We start from the raw sequence: 22,704 nt of genomic DNA, 5'->3' as shown, positions 1-22,704 counted from the left end.
ATAAAGCTCATCTATTCTCATAATTAGATGATAGCGCATTGAATAAACCACATCACTACAAATGGAGACATTTATGCATGCCATGTACAAACGCCAGCTTGCACGAGCACCACTACACACTACCTGAACTACACACAATATGACAGAGTAATACTGAAACTACACGTGCCTAGCCAGCTCTGAAGAATAACGAAGAATAAGCTAGCTCCACTGAGGTTCTAACCTTTCTTCAGACTGACCATGGGAAAATGAACTTTTTGTAGCCATTAAACATAATGGGGACAGCAGAATTTGCTACAGCATGTGGCAACGTGCCAAGCATAGGAGTCTAGCCGCACATGACACATGTTTCATAGCATGCATGTGGCTTGACGAGAGTGCGGTTTACACCATGGTTAGGCTTCATGCCGATGAATGTTTATTAAATTATCCTACAAGCACTAACTCTTGCACATGGATTAAAGAGAAAATGATTAGAGTGTGGGAGCTTTGTCGACAAGTGTGTAACTACATGTACATAATGTTTTTCATGGATGCATCTTCTTTTTCCAAAAATCCCATGCTACTTTTAAAGGAAACCAAAACCCAAAGAACAATGTGGATTGAGTAAAAGCATTAACATTAGTAGAACTCATCAGTGAAAGTTTGAGGAAAATCGGGCAATCAATGCAAAAGTTATTAATTTTTTAAATTTGGTGTTGTAATGACTGTATGGATAAGGAGAGTTCATGACGTCATGTATGGACAACAATAAAAAAAAATATATAAAGAGAATTCCACAAAAATTCATTTTTCATAAAAATTACACATTTCATCAACTCGATACTGACATATGTTAAGGGTAGTAATTATTCCCCCTGCTTTCTAAAAGCGGTTAGTCAAGTGCTCTCCATTACGCTAGAGAAGTGAAAGCATGTTGAATTTTCTTTTAGGGGCCATGTCAAAAGAAAGTTGCCTAGCAACTTTCACCCAAACTTCGCAAATTTTCACTTGCAATGTGAACAACACTATGATTGGTATACATGTAGTTGTGACATGAATGAAACAGGTAAGAAATGCTTTGCCCGACCCTACTCAAGTAATGAGCAAAGAATACTCTGTTAGTTGTAGTGGTTAAATAGAAGGACAAGGTGATAAAGAAGAAGTTAGTGGAGGAATTGAAGTGAGGGATCCAGTAAAGAAGGAGAATGTTTGCTATTTACATATACATTTATGTAGCCCAATGTTGTTTTTATTGTTTTTTCAAATCCAGCTCATTTATCAGTGGAGAATGAGATGGTTAAAATGTGGAATGAAGAATGGATCAAGTAAGCTTGTGTCAAATCTGACGAGACAAGTTAAGTGAACTGACAACTGAACCCTAAAGAGATGCTAGAGCACCATATATTAAAGTATGACCCATTTAGGCAACAAGCAAACATCCCCTAAATCCAATCCTGACACAAATTCCTCACCAAAAATAGTCTGCTATGGAACAACACCCTCACAACATCTCCTGTGAATTGACCCCAAGAGGTCATACCCAGCTTTGCAGAAGAGAAAAGTTCATCTTGTACTGACCCCTTGGAGATGTCTATAGTCTTAAATCACAGACTGTTAATTAATGAGTCAATATTTTCGTATTCCATCAGTTCACATTGAATGTGTACTTAGGCCAAAAAAAAAAAAATTGTTGCATTGGCGTAACCCGCCCGACCCTAAAAATTCCGCCGACCCTATGTTTTTTTAATTATTTTTTTTGCTATCGATATCAAGTATCTTCTTGACTGTGATCGCGATCGCAAAAAACCCGGAAGTGGAAACGGCTCTGGGGATATCGGATGTACGAGGGAGAGATCTCGCTAGCACCTCACATAGCCTCGCTTGATCAGTAGGTCATCTGTGTCCAACACGGACGCGTACTCTATCAAGATTTGTACAGTGTATACTTAGCATTCAGACTGCAATGTATTGTGCACAGTTTTGCCATAGGTTTCTTGTGTGGAGAACTTACACGAATCTGTATATGTGGGACTGTAATAGAGATCGCCGTGTGCGATGAAAAGATCGTACATATGGGTCAATTTGCATCTATCTTATCTAAGTCAAAATAGTAAAATATGAAGTGAAAACATTCAGGATAGGGATTTCAACATCTTTAAATTCTGTGAAGGGGTATAATTCGAGTAATATCGGCCTCATAAATGATTTGTAGAATAGATGAACACAGCACATACGGTGCAGCAGTTGTAACTGTTTACTGAGCACGAGTTATACACGTAAAATGCAGGTAGCAAAAAAAAAAAAAAAAAAAAAAAAAAATCTGCCCGACCGACCCTATTTGAAAATCTCATGTTACGCCAATGCAACAATTTTTTTTTTTTTGCCTTAGCTTTGATATCTCCTCACTGGAATTATAGTATTCTTGCATGGGGATATTGTGCAAAAACCCTCTTAGACAAGCTCTTTACAGGCGCGGCGACACGGTGCAATTAACTCGCCAAAAGCTTTTGTGGATATTTTCGCGCGACTAATTTTCGCGCTTGGTCATTTAAGAAGACTTTCACATGTTTTCAGTTCCGCAGAATCAAAACATCAACTACTGGAACATAAGGCACGCAAAAATATTCACGTGCTTTTTTTTTTGCGCTAGCTTCTGGTTGCGCGAAATGCGCAAAATTTCAACACCGCGAAAATGTCCACTTTTACAGTAGCGTGTTTATGCAAATCTGCTGGGGAAGTGTTGCAGGACAATCCCAATATATCACCTCTGAAGCCATCAAATGATAAAATCTATACAGCAAATTGATACCTCACAATGTTAGATATTTGGGGTTTATTGAGGATAAACCTGTGAAACTAACATTGAAACTTAGCCTCAAAAGAAAATGGTCTCTAAAAAAGTGTTAATTTTTCACATTTTCCTTCATTGCCCAAAAATGAAACTTCGGTATATGAATTGTGGTAGCATGTCCATACTGTGTTCCAAGTATCTTTTCTGTAATATTTGTCGCATGGTTATGTTGGGGAAAAATCAAGATCACTGTCATTTGTGACCCACGTAAAATCCATAGCGTAAGCATTACGCAGTCCAATGTATCGGTTTTCGTGCTGCATGAAACAGTTGATTTGAAGCACATTGCAGGGTTCGTCTCTCATCCACTCACCACTCTGTGGAGCGAAAGCGAACCCTGTCGCCATGCGCCGATCCTGACACAGCTGATTGACTAAGTGTGCGCTGACCAGTAGAGAACACTTGCGCAGGAGGAGGATCTAGTTGTGCATGTCCAGTATTTTCTCTAAAACTTGGTTGTCTATTTGCACTGATTTTAACATAACTACAAATTGCGCTAACACAAAACTTTGCAGGTAGTGAGTCTGGGGTATACAGACTAGCATTGTGTTAATCAAATGCTTATTCATGCTGGAGCAGAGTTGTGTGGGGAAATAATCGTAAACCTTTCCTATGATTGACTCAAACAGAAAAATACAATTATCTTGAAAGATACATCAGCATTTTTGCCTAACATTCATATGAAGGATAGCATAGCCATATTCAATATAATATGTGAAGTTTCAAGGGATTTGGTGATAAAATACGGGAGATACAAGGAGGTGAACTTTGGAGAGTTTTTTGTCCTTCGCTTTGCACAGTGCTTCATTGACTGTTACGAATTCAGAAGCTTTCACTTCTTATCGCAGAGTTAATTGCACCATATCACCAGGCCTGCTTATTAATCACCCGAATTATAAATCATGCTGATTATCTCTCACGTACAAATCATTCATTTTGTAAGAACAAAATCCTAGAAGTAAATTATATTGTCTGTAGTGTTGGAATATTTATGTACCTTTTATCCACAAATGAATTACCAACAATTTTTCAAAACGTATTGAAAAACAAAATTGGTCCATACATATCCACCATGGAGAGTAAATTTTATCATCTTCCACATACTTGAGGAATTTTCACTAAAGATATAATTATGTTTAAAGAACCTTAACAGTGGAATGATTTTCCCCTTGAAATTCCTCAGAGTACATCACTTTGGCCCGAATTCACAAAGGTGGTACAATCTTGCCCATGGTTTAAGCCATGGACAAAGACCATAGTTTTGTATGGGGCGCCAAGTGTTGCATGGCCTATTTCGTTACAAAATCTGTCATTTCGTCGACGATAATGAAATGTCCATTTGGGCATTAAAACGTCCAATTTTTACCTTATATTGTACGATGAGACTTTGAGTTTGATATCAAGGGTGAATTGAGTGGCAAAGTTGAGGTGGTAGAAGAAACGAGGGTGAGGCGACAGAGCCTACTGTCTGTCTGTAGTGCGTCCGTGTTGATATGTTTTGCTATGGTGCGCCAAAAGGAGCCATGTCTTATTCTGTTACAATATCACTGTCCCACTAATAATTTTGTGAAAAAAATAATCTTCAACTAATGATGTTGTTGCCCTTGATTTTGACATAAGAGTAACATTTTTGGTGATTTTGTACGGAATTCCTGATTTTTTTTTTTATTTTTATAGTAGGCCTACCAGACATTTTTTACTTTGGCGCACCATAGCAATTAATCAGACTGTTGGCGTTACCATGTGTTGTGCGGCTCAAGCTACAGTACTAGTACTAATCTGCAGTAGTCTGATTGGTAGGGCTCCCGACAATTTCTAACGCCCGGCGCCCAACATTTCTAATTTCTAGCAATTTCTTTACCGGCGGCACTCACTGGCCCTGCTTGATTTCACTCCATCTAAACAGCTACCGTAAGTGGCATGCACACGTAGCTGTAAGGATTCATAACATAATTATGTACATAATTAAGTTCATATAGGCCTATTAGGACATAAAATAAAACCTAAATGAAATTTTGACCTTGTACCTCTAACTGTTGGCATTAGATCTAGATCACGTAGACCTACATTTAGCTAGGGTTCTGCAGAGTTAGCTTGTGGTTCTAGTTCAAGTAGAGCGCCTAGGCCTACGAGCTGTTTGAGAGGCGAGACTGAGGCACAAAAGCGCAAGTAGAAGTCTGTATAGATAATATATGTATACTTACTAAAATTTTAAGCAAGATGGATTCAATAAGTGATAATTTGCAAAAATTATAACCAACTTGTACCTGATTCTTTGTAGAAGAGACTTTGCAACACTCTGTGATCCTACGCAGATCATGCGGAATTTACGCTTTGAACCACAGTGCTGTGTAGCAACAGTCCATCAGTGCAGGGCTGATTTGTTCCTTGTGTGACGTCACAATTTCGGTCCCCAAAATATTGCCGTCAGATTGGGTTCTGGCGGTAAGAAAAGGGTCTCAAAACACCATCTCTCCATCATTCTAGAGAGGTTTTCACTTTCTGAAACTTAATTATTCATATTCCTAAAGACGTAAGCTTTCTAGAAATGTATAATTCACTTTATTTATTAATATAAAGCTATTTTTCTCATGGTGAGTACTTTAAAGGAAAAAAATAACGTTTAATTCTTTTTTCAACAAACTACTTAGAAGTTAAAAGCCATTGACTTGTCTAATTTGTATTAGAGATGGGTACAACCAATATTAACCCTATAAGCCCGAGCTATTTTGACCCCTTCCAGGCCCGAGGGAGGGCACATTGTGCCCCCCCCCCATATAACTTCTTTATTATTCGATGTATGACTGTCATATTTGGCACATGGATAGAGCAACTCATACTCTACATGACCCAACATTTGAAATTTCTCAAGGTCATCCACTGAGGGCGCTATTTACCAAAATATAAAGAAATACATAGGAAATACGCTAAAATCATGTGGTTTTTTTTTTAATTTCTTTATCCCGAGCATATATGTTTTTATTTCATATCAATCATTTTAATATTTACCACAAAGGAAAAGCAAGTCTACCTTCACTATTTCTTATGGGTGAAATTTCTCAAGGTCAACATATGGGGGCGCTATTCATTACAATATAAAGCAATATGTATACAATAAATTTCCAGCAGAGTGGAAGGTGTCGAGAATAGGTAATGTGAGGGATCATATTTTGAATGATAACCCTGCTGATGTTTTTGAAATTAGTCTTAATATTAACAAAAAAGTGTACCTCTTAGTGTCAGTATCTTCAAAAATGATTTACAATATTTTTATTGGTACAATTGAAGATTCTTTCCTTTCCAAACACCCAGAAGTATTAGCTTTAAACATGGATAGATCGGCAACTGCAGTTTGTTTCTCTTTTCCTAGAATTTCAACACTAGACTGGAAGCTGAGAGAATTCCAGTATAAGCTTCTGCACAATGTTATTTTTTGTAATGATAAACTTCACCAGTTTGGAATAACACATTCAAATCTGTGCTCCTTTTGTAGGGAAGAGGTCGAAACATATTATCATATATTTTATGACTGTCCTCAAGTTTATCAAATATGGAATGAGGTAGGAAATAAATCAAAATTTCCTCAGTTTATTAATATAAATTGGCTGGATGTTTTTACTTCGATTCAGGGAAAATATCAAACTCAATGCCTTGTTGAATCATGTGTTAATTTTGATTAAGCATATGATTTTATACTAATCGTAAAAATTGGAAGAGTTCCAACCTGTGAAGAAATATGTAGGGCAATCGCCACCTCAAAACAGTCTGAATATGAAAAAGCAACATTAGAGGATAAATTGACATTACACTACGCGAAATGGGAAAATTATACTTCATGAAATACCGGGTTTAACTATTGCATCTTGTTAAGATATATTTTTTTGTCCCCCGCCGAACGAGTTCGAGCAGGGGACTATGAAACGGGCTCCGTACGTGTGTGTGTCCGTCCGTGCGTCCGTGCGTCCGTCCGTGTGTCCGTCCGTGTGTGCGTCCGTGTGTGATCAAAATGTTCAAAATGCTACTCCTTCGCCATTTCTAACCCGATTTTGATTCTGTTTGCTTTATATGATAGCACTACATGGGAGCTTTGATACTTCTATACAGAATTTCAATTGTGACCTTTGACCTTGACCTTTGACCTATATTGTACATTTTGCTTCAAAATGCTACTCCTTCGCCATTTCTAACCCGATTTTGATTCCGTTTGCTTTATATGATGGCACTAGGTGAGGGCTTCAAAACTTCTACACAGAATTTTGACCTTTGACTTCTTTGACCTTTGACCTTGATTTTTGACCTATATTGTACATTTTGCTACAAAATGCTACTCCTTCGCCATTTGTAACCCGATTTCAATTCCGTTTGCTTTAAGTGATGGCACTAGGTGAGGGCTTCAAAACTTCTACACAGAATTTTGACCTTTGACTTCTTTGACCTTTGACCTTGATTTTTTACCTATATTGTACATTGCCTACAAAATGCTACTCCTTCGCCATTTCTAACCCGATTTTGATTCCGTTTGCTTTATGTGATGGCACTCGGTGAGGGCTTCAAAACTTCTACACAGAATTTTGACCTTTGACTTCTTTGACCTTTGACCTTGATTTTTGACCTATATTGTACATTTTGCTACAAAATGCTACTCCTTTGCCATTTGTAACCCGATTTCAATTCCGTTTGCTTTAAGTGATGGCACTAGGTGAGGGCTTCAAAACTTCTACACAGAATTTTGACCTTTGACTTCTTTGACCTTTGACCTTGATTTTTTTACCTATATTGTACATTGGCTACAAAATGCTACTCCTTCGCCATTTCTAACCCGATTTCAATTCCGTTTGCTTTATGTGATGGCACTAGGTGAGGGCTTCAAAACTTCTACATAGAATTTTGACCTTTGACTTCTTTGACCTTTGACCTTCATCTTTTTACCTATATTGTACATTTTGCTACTAAATGCTACTTCCGGCGGGGACATATATTACGCACCGCGTAATTTCTACTTTTCCTTGTTGTATTTACTTCAGTCAATCTATTTAGAATGATTTGAATATCCTGTGTTTTCAGCTTTGCCCACTCCACTTGTTTATTTTCTCTGATCCTCATACCATTAAAACTTAATCAAATATTATCTGATTATGAATCTCCACTTGCATAAGACCCAGAGAGATATTAGTCATTATGATGTTCATAATTGGTGAATAGAATACATTTTAAAGATTTTGTAAGTCCATCACCTCTCATGCTTTTTTTGTATTTGTTTTAGATAAAATCTTTATTCAGACTGGTGACTGAATCATGTCAAATGTGTAAAATTTATGTATGTTTTATCTATATTTTGCACACAACCTTTTGTTGTCCGTTAAACAGTGTATTATAGTTATATTTTTGTGTCATTACAATGTAACAATTTCATTTGATTGGTCAGAATAAAGGCTATAAAAAGCGTCAAAAAAAAAAATATGTGAAACCTGTGATGTATTGCTTGGAATAGATACATATATTGGTATCACATTTCATATTTCCGAAATATTGAAATTTTGAGTTTGCAGATTGATAATATGATAAACAAATGATATTACAGGTAAAAACTTGTTTGAAGATAACACAAAATAAAAGGGTAGTCTTTGGAAAATGCTGTATTTTCGATTATTTCTATTATATCTATTGTTTGATGCCTATGTCATATAAAAATAAAGGAAATAATAAGAAAAACCATTGCAGAGTAATTCACAACCATAATTACTTCACCATTTGGTCCTTCAGCAAATTACAGCCAAGAAAACTCCCATTTCATTAATTATTATACTGTTAACTAAAATTGCAACAGAAAATCATGCAAAATCTGATGAACGTGGTTGTCAGTTTACGGTTGCCATGGCAACCGGCAATATCGGACATAGCTGAATTATACATCAAAATGTTCGCAATAAGATTTTAGGAAAAGTCACCAAATTTGGTTGAAATCGGGTAAAGGGTGTAGGAGTGGCAAACGAAAATATGGTGGGGGGGGGGACAATGTGCCCCCCTTGGGCTTTATAGGGTTAAACTGTCTCATGAAAAGGAAAACAAAAAACCCTACTATCAAAATTTCATGACTGTTTTGTCTTCATGACCATTTCTTGGTGCAATGTCTGGGCCCTGTGTTCTGTGATCTCCACAAAGGGGCTGAAATCAAAAGACTAGTATCCAGACAGTTTCTTTGTCCCAAGCTCATATATTCATCTGAGATCATGTGCAGATGGTTTGCTGTGGGCACCCTTTCATTGTCTCACTCCATCCCAACCCAAGTTCTTTGTTCGCAGCAGAGCCAAGTGAGACACATTCTCTCTGATATTTGGATATGAGAGCTCAAGGTAGCTGTTGTTAGAGAGCACTCCTCAAATTTAGCACTAGGAAAATGGAACTTGTGAAGGATTTTGTTCTGAATTACTGCTTGCACAGATTCAGTATTGACCAGTACCAGCCGCAGAAATCACATAACTCATTTTACTGGAAGGGAAATTTCATCATCATAATGTTGCTTTGAATGAAATCAGAAAAATTAGAGAAGTAAATCAGTGAAAATATGGGGAAATGTCCAACACCTGAAATCAGATGTGAATGGCAAAAGTTTAGAGAGTATGATGAATTGACAACCCTGCCTAATCAAGTTGTTGTGCAGCTCTGCTGTTGTTTTGTACACAAACTTCCAGTAACTTTAATTTTCTAAAATATTTGGGCACAGACAGAACTTGTCTATTAGCAAAGACACACAAAAACATATTATTCTCGTCGTATAACAAGAATAGGACTGAAGATTTTTTTTTCTGGAGGAAAATCAAAATTGATGAATTTTTGTGTATAAACCAAATAGAGAGATGCTCAACACCTAGATCACACAAAGTTGCCAATTTATCTTAACTGTAGTTGTCATACAAAGCAACATAATATCAGGATTAAATTTTTCTTTAAGGTTCTGTATACCAGAACTTGTCAGAAGTGGATATCAGGTACTAGGGAACCATTTCATGAAGGTCTCATGAGACACTTTTTGCCCTTAAGACAGCTTATGAGAGACTTGAAAGGAAATGGATTTTACTTTTCCTTGAAAGTCTCTCATAGCTTCATATGAGTGATGTTGGCCATTCTGAGATTTATGTAAAGACTTTTATGTGATGACTTCATGAAACGGACCGTTTTCCAGAGGGGGAAAAAATATAAGTGTAGTTTCATAAATTACATGAAGACATATGTATGAAACAAATTGATTTAAAAAAATGTTGGTAGATTTCAGGTCAGACTCTTTGATCTCAGGGTGGTTTTCTTGTCTGTATTAGAACACATGAATTAACATTTCCTTTTCTCAGTAACTCGTGGCTAGGATTGTAAAATGTGATTAATACTCCAAAATTATTTCCTTTAGACTTTAAGCGCAAAGCCTATTTAAGCAGTTGCTTCATCCTAGGTTTTTTTATGCATTTGCCCAAAATTGCCTCTTTAGGGTAACATGGAACACCAAAAGTGCATCATCTACAAACTAACCACTTTAGAAACTTCAAAGAATATCAATCGATATATTTGCAAAGAAAAGAAACAGTGTCAATGACTTTGTTCAAACTTCATACAGGGTATCATGTTTATGTACATCCACGTTGGAAGATAGAGTTTACTTTTCCTGGCAAATCTAAGAATGAATATTAATGGTACCATTTTGTTTTGAAAGGAAAATAAAGATTCTGCATACAAGCGATGTCACTGTCACATGCCATAGGGAATATTGAGACACCAATCAGAAGCCATGTTTTGCTGCAATATAAAATTGTTTGATTCCAGCTGTTTATTTAATTTTTCTGATGGTATTAGTAATCATAGTTGTAAATATGAACTAGACAAGCACTCTGAGGGCTCAGACCTCTGCCAAACAGCTCATTTCCACCACTGATCTTGTTCATCTATAGAGATCAGTGATTTCCACTCATAGGTATGCATGCTGAAAATCACCCAATATCCCAATATAGAAGCCTTTTGTTATGTCATCAACATCCAGCTGCGCGCCACCTCCCCCTAGCAGAAACTAGAGTATGCACTTAAGGCTGGGTTCACATAGAAGTATACGGTATAAGGTATTCGCTATTCGTTATTCGCTATTCGCTATACGCTATTTGGGCATGGTGGGTCACAAGGTAGCACGCTTGTCCTGCTTTAATATTCTTTCGGCGCCGTCAAGTCGACCCAGTACACCATCACTCGCACCATCAACTCCCTATCCCATGCAGGGAGGATTTCTTCCTCCTACACAACCATCCCAGCAATCTTATTAAGAGTTTCTAAACTGAGATTACATTGGAACATACCATTTTTGTTCAAGTTCAAAGTTCAAGTTCAAATTTATTTCATATTTCCATTTTCTCAATGATGACATTACAAATTATTGACAACAAAACAAGAGTACAAAATATATACAATCATGTCTTTTGATTGTAGATGAAAAAGAAAAAGAAAATATACTTGACACAAATGTACATGGTCACATCGTATGAAAAAGTCACTAGTAAGTATAAGAAATATGATGGGGCCTACATAAAAGCTTTAAAGCTTGTAAAACTGTAGGTTCCCGAGTTCATAGGCATATAATTTTACACGGAGAACGGATATGTTTGTCTTGACTAACTAAAATTACACCAGTACAAAAAATCGATGAGTAATAAACTAATGAACCACATAGATATCGCACAAACCAGACTGCATACAAATCTCGCAGTGTTTGAATAACAAAAATGCTATATTATTAAAAGATGTATCGGTACCATGAAATCACTTGAATAACTTGGTGCTGCGGACAAGGACAAAAGACTGTGAGCATAAAAAGGTTGCTAAAGGCTTGGTAGTGTGTATCCACTAAGTAATAATTGTTTTAATTTGCGTTTGACGGTGAATAAAGATAAGGAAGAAGTGATATCTAGAGGGAGATCATTCCAATATCTGGGTCCAGTAAATATAATTGTCTTCTTTGCAAAAATAGTGCGAGTACGGGGAAGGTGATAGGCGTCACTCTGGCGAGTGGGATAACAGTGGATAGAACGATTCCTTTTGAACATGTGGATAAAAACAGATGGTAATTCATTAGTTGTTAGTTTATACATGAAGATTCCGAGATTATAATAAAATAAGTCTGAAATTTTCAGAATTCTGTTTTGATGGAAAAAACAATTGGTATGGGCAAAATATCCGGCGTGGTTTATGATTCTTATTGCACGCTTTTGAATACGGAGAAGGGAATCTAGTAATGAGTGAATTGCATTTCCCCACGCCAAAATTCCATAATTGAAGTGTGGAGATATTAAACAAGAATATATACTCTGCAAAATATGAACAGGAAAGAAATGTTTGAGCTTATTCAAAATCCCAATATTCCTAGACAAAATTTTACTTACAAAATTAACATGAGTTTTCCAGAAACTTTGTGTTACAAGAAAGCTATAAATTTAGTATATGAATAAAAAAACTGACCCAACTCTATCCTTGGGTCATTTTGGGTAAATCAATTAAAACTGATTATTTTTAATTTATTTAATAACATTGTATTTGATCATGATACACAACACTGCATCAGAATATCAGTCTACATGTTTATTTTTGCTAAAGGGCAAATCCAGACCCAAATTTCCATCATTTCAGAAACAAGAGATGGTATACATACGCTGCACGAAAATCAAATAAGCATGCACGATTCCCACTATACTATACTATACGCAGCTGTACGGCATTTTCGAATAGTGCCCTCTTATGTGACCCGGTATTGGGAAATCCTATCGTTCGATTCAAGCTATTCGCGTGCCCTCGAAAACGTGCACTGTATACCCGAATAGTGTACTCCTATGTGAACCCAGCCTTAGTGCGCATATGCAAACATCGAAAAATGTGCAGCTTAAACTCTCAAGTTCATTGACCCTACCCACCAAAATATTGAAAATCCTTCATAAAATCCATAAAAATTTCCAGATCACTGCCAAAATTCAATCATCTGTTCCTCTAGTCATTCTCAACCTTTGCTGTAAGTTTCATCCAAATCTGTTTGCAACTTTTTGAGTTATTATGCCCACATACAAACAAACAAACAAACGCCAATGAAAACATAACCTCCTCCCTCAGTAACAATCATCAATTTAGCATGTTCAAATATTTGCCAGTATTGTTCACATGGTTCCTTCCAATAATTTTTTTTTTTCATCACTGAATGCAAAACATTGACAATGACAGCTGAAAACAGCATTGATTTTGCATTTTGTTCGTTGTTCTCTGACTTGTCTTCTACCAGGAATATGGTACTGTTTGTAACTGTAGTGTAATTGTTGCATTAGCCTACCTGTTGTTGCTTTACTAATATTAATGCAGTTTACTGTCAGGCAAATTCAATTGTGCTGCTTGAGAATGTTCAGTCTGGTTGCGAGGTAGCAGGTTGTTTATGACATACAAATGTACATCCCCCATCTCCAGTGTAAGGCCGTAGGAGTATGGAGTATAGGAAAGTGCTGGAAGATCCCTCCCTACCTGTAAAGTTGATATTTGCCTTCCTTTTCATTTGCAGGATGCAAAAATATGTGTCTTGAAACTACAAGTGTACAAATGGTACATGACGTAAATAGTGATAGTATATTCCCAGTAAGATGTGCTTATGTCCAACAATTGATCCTTTTCATACCTGTTCATGTGCCATGTCAATGTGCAGATTTCATCAAATAGCAAGGAAAGTGTGCAACAGCTTTGCACATCCAATTGAGACCATAAATGATCAACATTCCCATTTTCCAATGCAAAGGACATCATATTTGTTCTTTGACTCTGCTTTATACATAGAACAACATCACCTTTCACCCATTTGCAAATTTGTGAAGTTAATTCCTGCATTTAAAAGCAAAATATACATATGTATGTCTTCCATTGTTGGAAGTGCAGTAGAAAGTCTTCTTGTCTAATATCCAAAGCAAATGAGGTGTGTGCTAAAAAAAAAATAAACTAGAGAGGGGCCGTCAAAGGCGGCAGACCCACGCCTTGTACAAAGTCGGGGTAAACATACTGTGCATTCGGTCATCTACCAGAATTCGGTCACTTAATTGCCAGTGTCCTTTATCACCAGCCAGTGCGTTCTACCAAAGATCGTACACTGAAGTGTACGATCTTTGGTTCTACATCACACGCAAATCACATCATTTCACATACGGTAACACTCATTCACCACAGGAAAGTCCTTTAGTCTCCTCCAAAAATCCATAGAAAATCCCAAATTCCACCGTCAAAAGTGCAGATTCGGAACTTTTCCAAGCGCGCGCGAATTAAGTCCAGTTTTAAGAGTATTGTCTACGCGACGGGTCGCCGAAAAAGCGCTAAAAATCGAGAAATACGCCGTTTTCTTGCGGGATATTTTGCTTATAGCAAGCCGAGAGTGTGTTGATATCAAAGGTCGTATGAGTGTACGATCTTTTGATGGTATCCACAAAAGCGCAAAAGAAAAACAAAATTTACGTACCCCCTAGGCAATTACCCCTATGATTAGTGTCTACGGGAATTATTCAATGCAAGGGTTAAATGCAAATGTCTACTGCACCAGTATTCGGTCACCAACGAGCGCCGCAACGTTCCCGATGCTATTTTGCACCAACAGGGTAGAGCGCGATGCATTTTCAGCGGCCTTGCACACGCATTGACATTGAGCACGCATATCGTGCAGTGTGACTGCGACCGAGCAAATGCTCCTCCAACGAAAAAAAACAATCAATTTTAATTTGAAAAATCATCAAAATACGGGCCAGTTTGTGACGACGGAGAACGAACTTTCATAAATCCAGAAGGACATAGTCCTTCAAATAGGCCTAAACGTAAATTTCGGAATTCTTACGAACATTTGATCAGCGAAGTCCGATCGTTTGGGAGTTTATGTTTTCGTATGGTAGCGGAAAATCACAAAGTGAGAAACGGGAAATTTTCGGAGTGGTCACTATACCATGGGGTCAAAACTTAAAGGTCGCACAGAATTTGCAAGGGTCAACCGATTATCACCAAAATCTAATCGATTCTTTCCTGTCATTATCCAGACATCCCCTGAACATTTCGTGCAAATCTGTTTACCCATTCTATTGTTATCTTGTACACAAACAAACAAACAAACAAACAAACAAGCAAACAAACAAACAAACAAACAAACAAACAAACAAACAAACAAAAAAACAAACAAACAAACATACGGAACCCTTTACATAACCCCCTGCCGATTTTCATCGGCGTGGGTAATAAATAAATGTTGTGTAGTATTCACATAATCAGGATGGCTTATCTGGGACATTTATAAGATGCCATGAAAAATTATTTACTGAGCTACGTAATTTGTCAAAACATTCTCGTATTTTGTGTCTAATTTCGCTCAGACTTCCAGTCATATGTAGCTTTCTTCTCTAAGTGATTGCAATGCCCCCTTTTTATTATCAAATGACATTCAAGCAGATGAAACATCCAATAAAAATACAGTATACAAATGACGCACAGGTCTGAGTGCATCAGTCGGATTGTGTGCATAAGGTAACTACATGTATGGAATGCTTAACCCACGAGGTGAAGCTGAGTGGGTTTAGGCTAAATTCTATCATTACCGCACGCACACTATACTGTATACGCTATATATTTCGCGGGGGTTTTATTTTCGCGAATTTCGCGAGTCGGGAGCTATTCGCGAAATTAACAACACGCGAAAATATTACCTTCAAAATGAATCCCTTGCCTTGATGATACGAACATTTTAGTACCACAATACCATGTCACGGCTTACCGAAAAGACCATACTGGCTAAGTCCATGTCTACTTACGAATACTGTAGAGAGCCAATCCATTATCGCAAGGGGACCACTCGTCAGAAATCTAGCGCGATGGACTTAACCACTTCAAAAATGTTGAATTCTAACTTACTGGTTCGCAGAGTTTGGCAAGTCTTTTTCATGCAGTGTATAACTAGTATCATTCTTATATGCTAGTAAGTTGAAAATTCACACTTTCTTTGCCACTTCATATTTTCTCTGGTCCCCCAATCGCGAATTTAACCACTCGCGAAAATGTGTGACATCGGCAATTCGCGAAAATTTATGTACGCGAAAATTATAGCGTATACAGTATTCCGACTGACGCATGCAAAGACATGTGCATCAGCTGTGTTGTAGAATGGGGACAATTTTCTTGCCAAAAATCCACTTTTCGATCATGTTACCTGATAAGCAAATTTTCTGGATTTCCTTTTGGGTTGCCATAGACAAAACCTCAAAAGCCATGCATCCAGTAATTACTGGCAAGAAGTGATGTGTAAGCAAGTGTTATATCATAAATGATTATAGAATTGGTAGCATAATTACATGCATTGTATAATTACGAATTACTGGATGCATGGCAAAAGTACTGGATGCATGATTTTCTAGCCAATAGGAGCCTCTTCCTGAGTGCACAAACGCTAACTTAGTGCGCGAACCTTTGCTACAAGGTGCACACTCTAACATGTTTACAGTGACCGTCCTCTGTGAGGCAGCGTGCAGCCACTAAAAAACCAACATGTAGCTCTTGACCTATGAGATTGCAGGATATTTGCTCCCCATTCTGTAATCATTTATGATACAACACTTGCCTCCACATCATTTCTTTCCACTGTTTGTATTAAAGCAACCTCTGTTTGTGTGGGTTTTCTTTTATTTGTTTTTAACTCCTGTCTTTGTACTGCCATTCTGTTTTTCATTCTAGGTTCCAGGATTCAGTGTTCCATCACAAACTTCTTTGGAAGACAACACGGAGGAAGAAGATGAACCACCAACAAAAAAGAGAAAGACATCACCCACCTGAAAGTAATTTTACTGTATCCCTCTAATGTGTTGTGATGTATTGTAACTAGTTCCTGTTTCAAGGTATCAGCCTCAAATGGGGTCAGTGCACTCCTCTTCCATCTCCTCTCTCATACTCCCTTCTGTTTCAAAACAGAAACCTTTGGAGCCAAGCCCATCAACTCCATCTTGCATGAAAAGGAGCCTTCAGTGTCGCTTGCCCCCCCCCCCCCCCCCAAAAAAAAAAGAGTGGTTCCAAGTCCGTACTTTGAAATTACCATATCATAAGAAATGATGCAATATGATAAAGGAAAAGAAAAAGACATCAGTCTCTTCACAGTGTAGATTGATGGTCTTGCCAAGTTGATCTCTTAAAACTAGAAAACTGGGACACAACTCCCAGTTATATGCAGGATTGAGTGATATAAGAATGTGTCTCTTCTGAAAAATACTGATGTTTGTAAGTTGTAAGAAATAGTAGGAAATGATGCAAATGATATTACATCAGCATATTGATGCTTTTAACATCTCCCTGTATTTTAGTACATCACATAGTAACCTTAGTGGTACTCTCCTCTGAATGTACATTGTAGATGTCCTGTGGAACAATGGAGCTTTGTGGGTTTTTTATGCCTCCGCCACGAAGTGGTGCCGGAGACATTATGTTTTCGGGTTGTCCGTCCGTCCGTACGTCCACTTTCGTTTACGCGATAACTTGAGTAATATTTATTGGAATTTTACCAAACTTGGTCCAAGTATGAAGTATGATGGGGCAATTATTTGATTAGATTTTGGGTGAAATCGGCTAAAGGTCAAAGGTCAAGGTCAAATCATGAAATTGTATCCGTTTACGCGATAACTCAAGACTGGATGGAGCAAATTTCACCAAACTTTGTTGGAGGATGATGTATGATGGGACAACTACTTGATTAGTTTTTCAGCGAAATCGGACAGAGGTCAAAGGTCAAAGATCAAGGTCAAATCCTAAAATTTATCTGTTTACGTGATAACTCAAAACTGGACGAAGCAGCTTTCACCAAACTTGGTCCAAGGATGATGTATGATGGGACAATTAGTTGAGTAGATTTTAGTGACATTGGCAAGAGGTCAAAGGTCAAAAGGTCAATGTCAAATGCTACAAATGTTGCAATTTCCCCCATATCTATGCAATGCCCAAAGGTATTTTCTTGAAACTTGGTGTGAACATGTACTACTGCGTAAAGATTCTCCAGAGAGAGTTTCATGTCATAAGGTCAAAGGTCAAAAGGTCAAAGGTTAGGTGAAAATGTTGCAATATGACTTTTCTCGCAAATGGTTCAATGTATCTTCGTGGAACTTGGTACACACGCATGTACTGACTGGCAGGGATTATCTAGGGAATTTAGGAGTCATGGGTCAATATTCAGGGGTCAAAGGTCAAGGTCAAGTCCTCAAAATTTTACTATTTCCCTCATATACTAGTATATACAATGCTTGCATTATTAGTTTCAAAACTTAATACATGCATTACCTAATGGAGATTCTCTGGGAAATTTCCAGCCAGAAGGTCAAAGGTCAACAGTTAAGGGTCAAAGGCCAAGTTTCAATGCCCCCCCCCCAAAAAAAAAAAAAATAATAATAATAATAATAATAATAATAAAAAAAATAAAAAATAAAAAATAAAAATAAAAAATCTATTTTGTACCATCATTACACTCTTTCTTCATACCTTGGAAATTAATCAATGCATAAACTTATAAAAAGGTCTGTCAGAATTCAAGTAAAAATTCTCAATTCCCCAAATATGTGCACCTGCACTCTTAGAAAATTATAGCAAACCCAGTTCAAGACATTTCTGACAAACCTGTCATTTCAATATTTTGCCAGTTATGTGAAACTGTCATGGATCACACATTGTGAAGACATTGTACTATACGCCTATGGGAGAATCATGCATTATGGCGGAGGCATCAGTCGCCATAGCGACATTTCTAGTTTTCTTTCAATCCATTGGATATGAATGTCTGAACACTATACTGCTCTATGAATGATTTCAGGTTTGTTGGTAATGCTGGTGTTTCTACATGCCAACTGTGTCAAACTGAACACCAATAAAGTCAATCAAATTAATGCGTATGATACTACTGTGCTGTAAAAGTGGAAATTTTTGCGGTGTTGAAATTTTCGCGCATTTTAAGCAACCAGAAACTAGCGTGAAAATAAAAGACGCAAATATTTTTGCTCACCGTATGTTCCAGCTGTTGATGTCTTGATTCCGTGGAATTAAAAACACGCGAAACTCTTCTTGTCATGCTGAGCGCGAAAAATTAGTCCCGCAAAAATAGACTTTTACAGTAGTCGGCACTAATTATCACACAATAATTGAATGTGATATGCACACTACTGTGATGTCTGCAGGATCTTGTGTGGAGTCAAATTCCAATGAACATTTTGTGTGTGTGTGTGTTCTCGCAAACGGCTTCAATTGTGGATATTATAGTGTTTCACTCAAGGCAACCGGGGATACATTTCACACCAGGCATATGCCCGTTTGTTCAGAGTATTTAAAAACGAATAAAAAATGCCCTCTCAAGGCCCTAGGGGTACCCTAGAGGTATATAATGCACCTGCCAATTCTGCATTTTTAGGACATGTATGTAGGCGAAAAGTTTTCAAACTATACAAACAAAGAAATTTGAAAATGTTTACGTATCCTAAACATATCCTCAATTGTTGTGAATGTGCCTATACTCTACATGATGCACAATTTTTTAATACTTTTGTAGACTGAATTGAAGTATTTGTTTTTATGGTTTTCAATTTCAATAAGTCAATTTATTGAGGGAAAAAAAGAATCTTTTTCTTAAAAGAAACAATAATGGAATATGCCCAGTCACCTTGAGCAAACTGTCATATCACCAATTAAAGCATCTTATGAGAATGTGTGTGTGTGTGTGTGTGTGTGTGTGTGTGTGTGTGTGTGTGTGCATGTGTCAATTGATATAATAGTGTTTCACTCCAGGCACCTGGGGAGTTTTCAGGTAATACAGTGAATGGGTACTGAGCCTCCATTTGTGGGAGAAATTAAACAATGCATGGCAGAGAACTGGGGGATACAATATTTTCTGTCCAAACCTAGCAATTTCCACTTATTGTTTGTCCAAGGATGACTTTTTTTTTTCCTTTTATAAACACACATACTGGGTATGTAAAGTTTGCCCAGACTACCTATTGTCCAAAACAGCCATGAATTTCTCTTTCTCTGAATTCACATGATACTCTGCAGTTAGCTGAAATTACGAAAGCTTATCAAAACTCACCAGGTCAATAGCACAATCAGGGTATGCAATTATGTAACAGGGGAAAAATGAAAAAACTTGGTGAAAATGCTTTTTTTGCTGTTTGTTGTAGCTGAGTGTTCAAATTTTCATTTCATGTAAAGAGAGAGTCAAAATTTTGCATTAAACTGCACATGAATTAGCATTTTAATTAGGGGTGTCGAATTACATTGAAATGACTAATATGTTGGAAAAATTCATTAAAAAAAGGAGAATGTTTATGTTCATCTGAAATTGCTTTTAGATATTCCTGATAAATATCCCTTTCATTCACCACCAGCACATAGCCATGACATATCACAAAGTATGAATTAATGTTGTATTTTCACTACTCAAAATGGATGATAAATTTTGTAGGCGTTACTTTGAATTCAAATAAAACCACTTTTATATATTTTATAATACTTCACTTTTGCCATAGAGTGAAGAGGTGAAACTTTCAGGAATAGGTAACAGACATATATTGGCCATTATTACAAAGTTTTATGAAATTAGGGCTGGTACTTTGGAAGATATGATATTTTTCATCAAAAAATTATCTGTACAGTTTGACCTTGAATGTGCGCATAGTGTTTGGATCCATTCTCATATTTGTAAACACAGATAGAGGAATGAATATGAGATTTATGATGACTTGACTCGATATCCAAGCTATGACACTCAAACAGTGACATATTAAGCCAAAATACTGTGTTTTTGCTTATGATATCTTTAAAAATTGAAAAAGCATAGAAATAAGAACACTGAACACTTATCATATGACCTTCATGCAGTAGAACATGGGTGTGGATCAGTCTTTTTTTCCTCAGCAATTTGTAAAAATATAAAAAAATAAGTTCTTATTGCTCAAATTTGCTAAACTTTTCACACAATAGATTACTACATATGTACAATTCATGGCTAAAAAACCAAGGATATTCAATAAGGGGAAAAGATTCTTCTCAGTAGTCAAGTTATGATATACCTCACTGAAAATACAAAAAAAAAAATGGCTGCACTTTTTTCCTCAGCATTTGAAAATGGCTCAAAACTCAAAACTGGCTGAACATTTATTGACATACAGCAACCATATTGTAGTGTATCTTCAGTACTTTCAGGAAAAGCAGAAAAATAAGCTGTTTCTCCCTGTATAGTTAGTGGCTGTACAGCATGGGTTAAAAGGTCACAATGTCACAAAAATTAGCCAGCATTACACTCCTACCATGACAGGACTTCAGACCTCATAACTTTCTCCAGCAGAAAGGACCACTGTTTTTTATTGCATGCAAGCAATGCCAGGAAAAAATCCATTAATTTGATACCAAACACAAAGGGGTAGACTTAAAAATCGGACCTCAAATCTTGATTTTACACAAGTTGTAAAACGCTTTTTTTGATGCATTACATGGGTTTTGGGGGACTTTTTGGTAATTAATCTTTAATAATTATTAACAGTAAATGAGAAGAAATTAACTATTGTATTGCCACATGTGATTAATGATGTCTCAGCATGCTGCATGTGAATTTTGAAGTCAGTTGGTGCATTCTTTTAGAAGTTACAATTTTTTAAAGTGAGAAAATCATGATTGCATACCCTGATTGTGCTTATCACCTCCAATAAATTGAATATTGTGTATAAAGTTGCTATAGGACTGTTGCTGTAATTTGCAAAGTGTACATTCTGTTCGAGGCTCTCGTACTGTGATCACTGTTTATGTATGAGCAGATGATAACTTGTAACTGCAGAGAAATGTAGCGAAAGAAGATTACAGTACACATTAAAGCTCATGAGCTGATCATCTCCCTTTCACTTTGCGAAATAGTTTTCGGCAAGTTGTTACGGCATCATGTAAACATGAGATGGCTTGTTTGTCCTTTTTGTGATTGTTATTCTCTCCTCTTTTTTTTTTTTTTTTTTTGTCTGTTGTTTTCCAAATTTAGTGGAAGGTGTTAACTATTCACTCACAAGTGGAGTGAGAGTGCCTAGCACCAGCAATCAATTACCATCACCAATGAATAAGTGGTAATTTTCTGTAATAATAGCTCAAAAGTTGGTTTATAGAGGTTACTGTAATTAAGACTCATAAACAGTGAAAAGGTGTGCAGTCAACACATACTGCTCTGTGTTCATAGCTTTGTTACTCTCATGTCATGGCTGTGAGCTTTCCTATCTGTGCAGTACTGGATACATATGAAACAAGGGTCATATTCACTGTGGGTAATGCTTTTGTTGTCGTTTTGTAAGGAGATGAGCAGATGAGGCTTATGATCATATTATGCTCATTCAAGTAATTTTGTTTTTAATGGACCAAAAGTCACTGTGAAAGAAAGACAATAAAAACCACAGACAATGTGCATGGATTACAAACCTGGATTAATGTCTTACATGTCAATTCTATATCAGTTGATGGTGTTGTGGTATGCAAAGTGTAATTCTGGTGCCGATGAGGAATTTACCTCAGAATATAGAATGCTTGATTTACTTTTTTTTTCCTTGGTCAATTGATATTAGTTAATTGGCATTCTTCTAGCAGACACACTTGTCTAATTAACTTCTGTAATTGTAGATCTCATGTTGTTTTTGTAATGCAAGGAAGTTATGATTTGGTGAAGTTTTTATCGTACCTTCAAACCCTTGTAGTGATGGAATGCTCAAAGTCTGGTGAATGTTAATCATGTCATCTACAGCCAACCTTGAGTAAGTTGACCTCGCATAGGTCAAATAATTGTCCAAGTCAAAGGTCTT

At 36.9% G+C, this 22,704-nt stretch overlaps 1 protein-coding gene across 1 annotated transcript in view; it reads left to right on the top strand.

The window, feature by feature from the left end:
- The window catches only part of LOC139745158 (exosome complex exonuclease RRP44-like), a 219,209-nt gene extending 202,320 nt beyond the window's left edge, over positions 1-16,889 (top strand). The window contains exon 23 of the mRNA XM_071655572.1: positions 16,586-16,889. Coding sequence (XP_071511673.1) covers positions 16,586-16,684 — 99 coding nt within the window. The 3' untranslated portion in view covers positions 16,685-16,889. The remainder of the gene's footprint in view (positions 1-16,585) is intronic.
- Positions 16,890-22,704: the final 5,815 nt, after the last annotated feature.

This window comes from Diadema antillarum, unplaced genomic scaffold (genome assembly GCF_040938485.1).
Source record: "Diadema antillarum isolate AM-2024a unplaced genomic scaffold, OU_Dant_1.0 seq00001237_RagTag, whole genome shotgun sequence".
Lineage (NCBI taxonomy): Eukaryota > Metazoa > Echinodermata > Echinoidea > Diadematoida > Diadematidae > Diadema > Diadema antillarum.
This window is presented reverse-complemented; position numbering and strand designations above follow the sequence as displayed.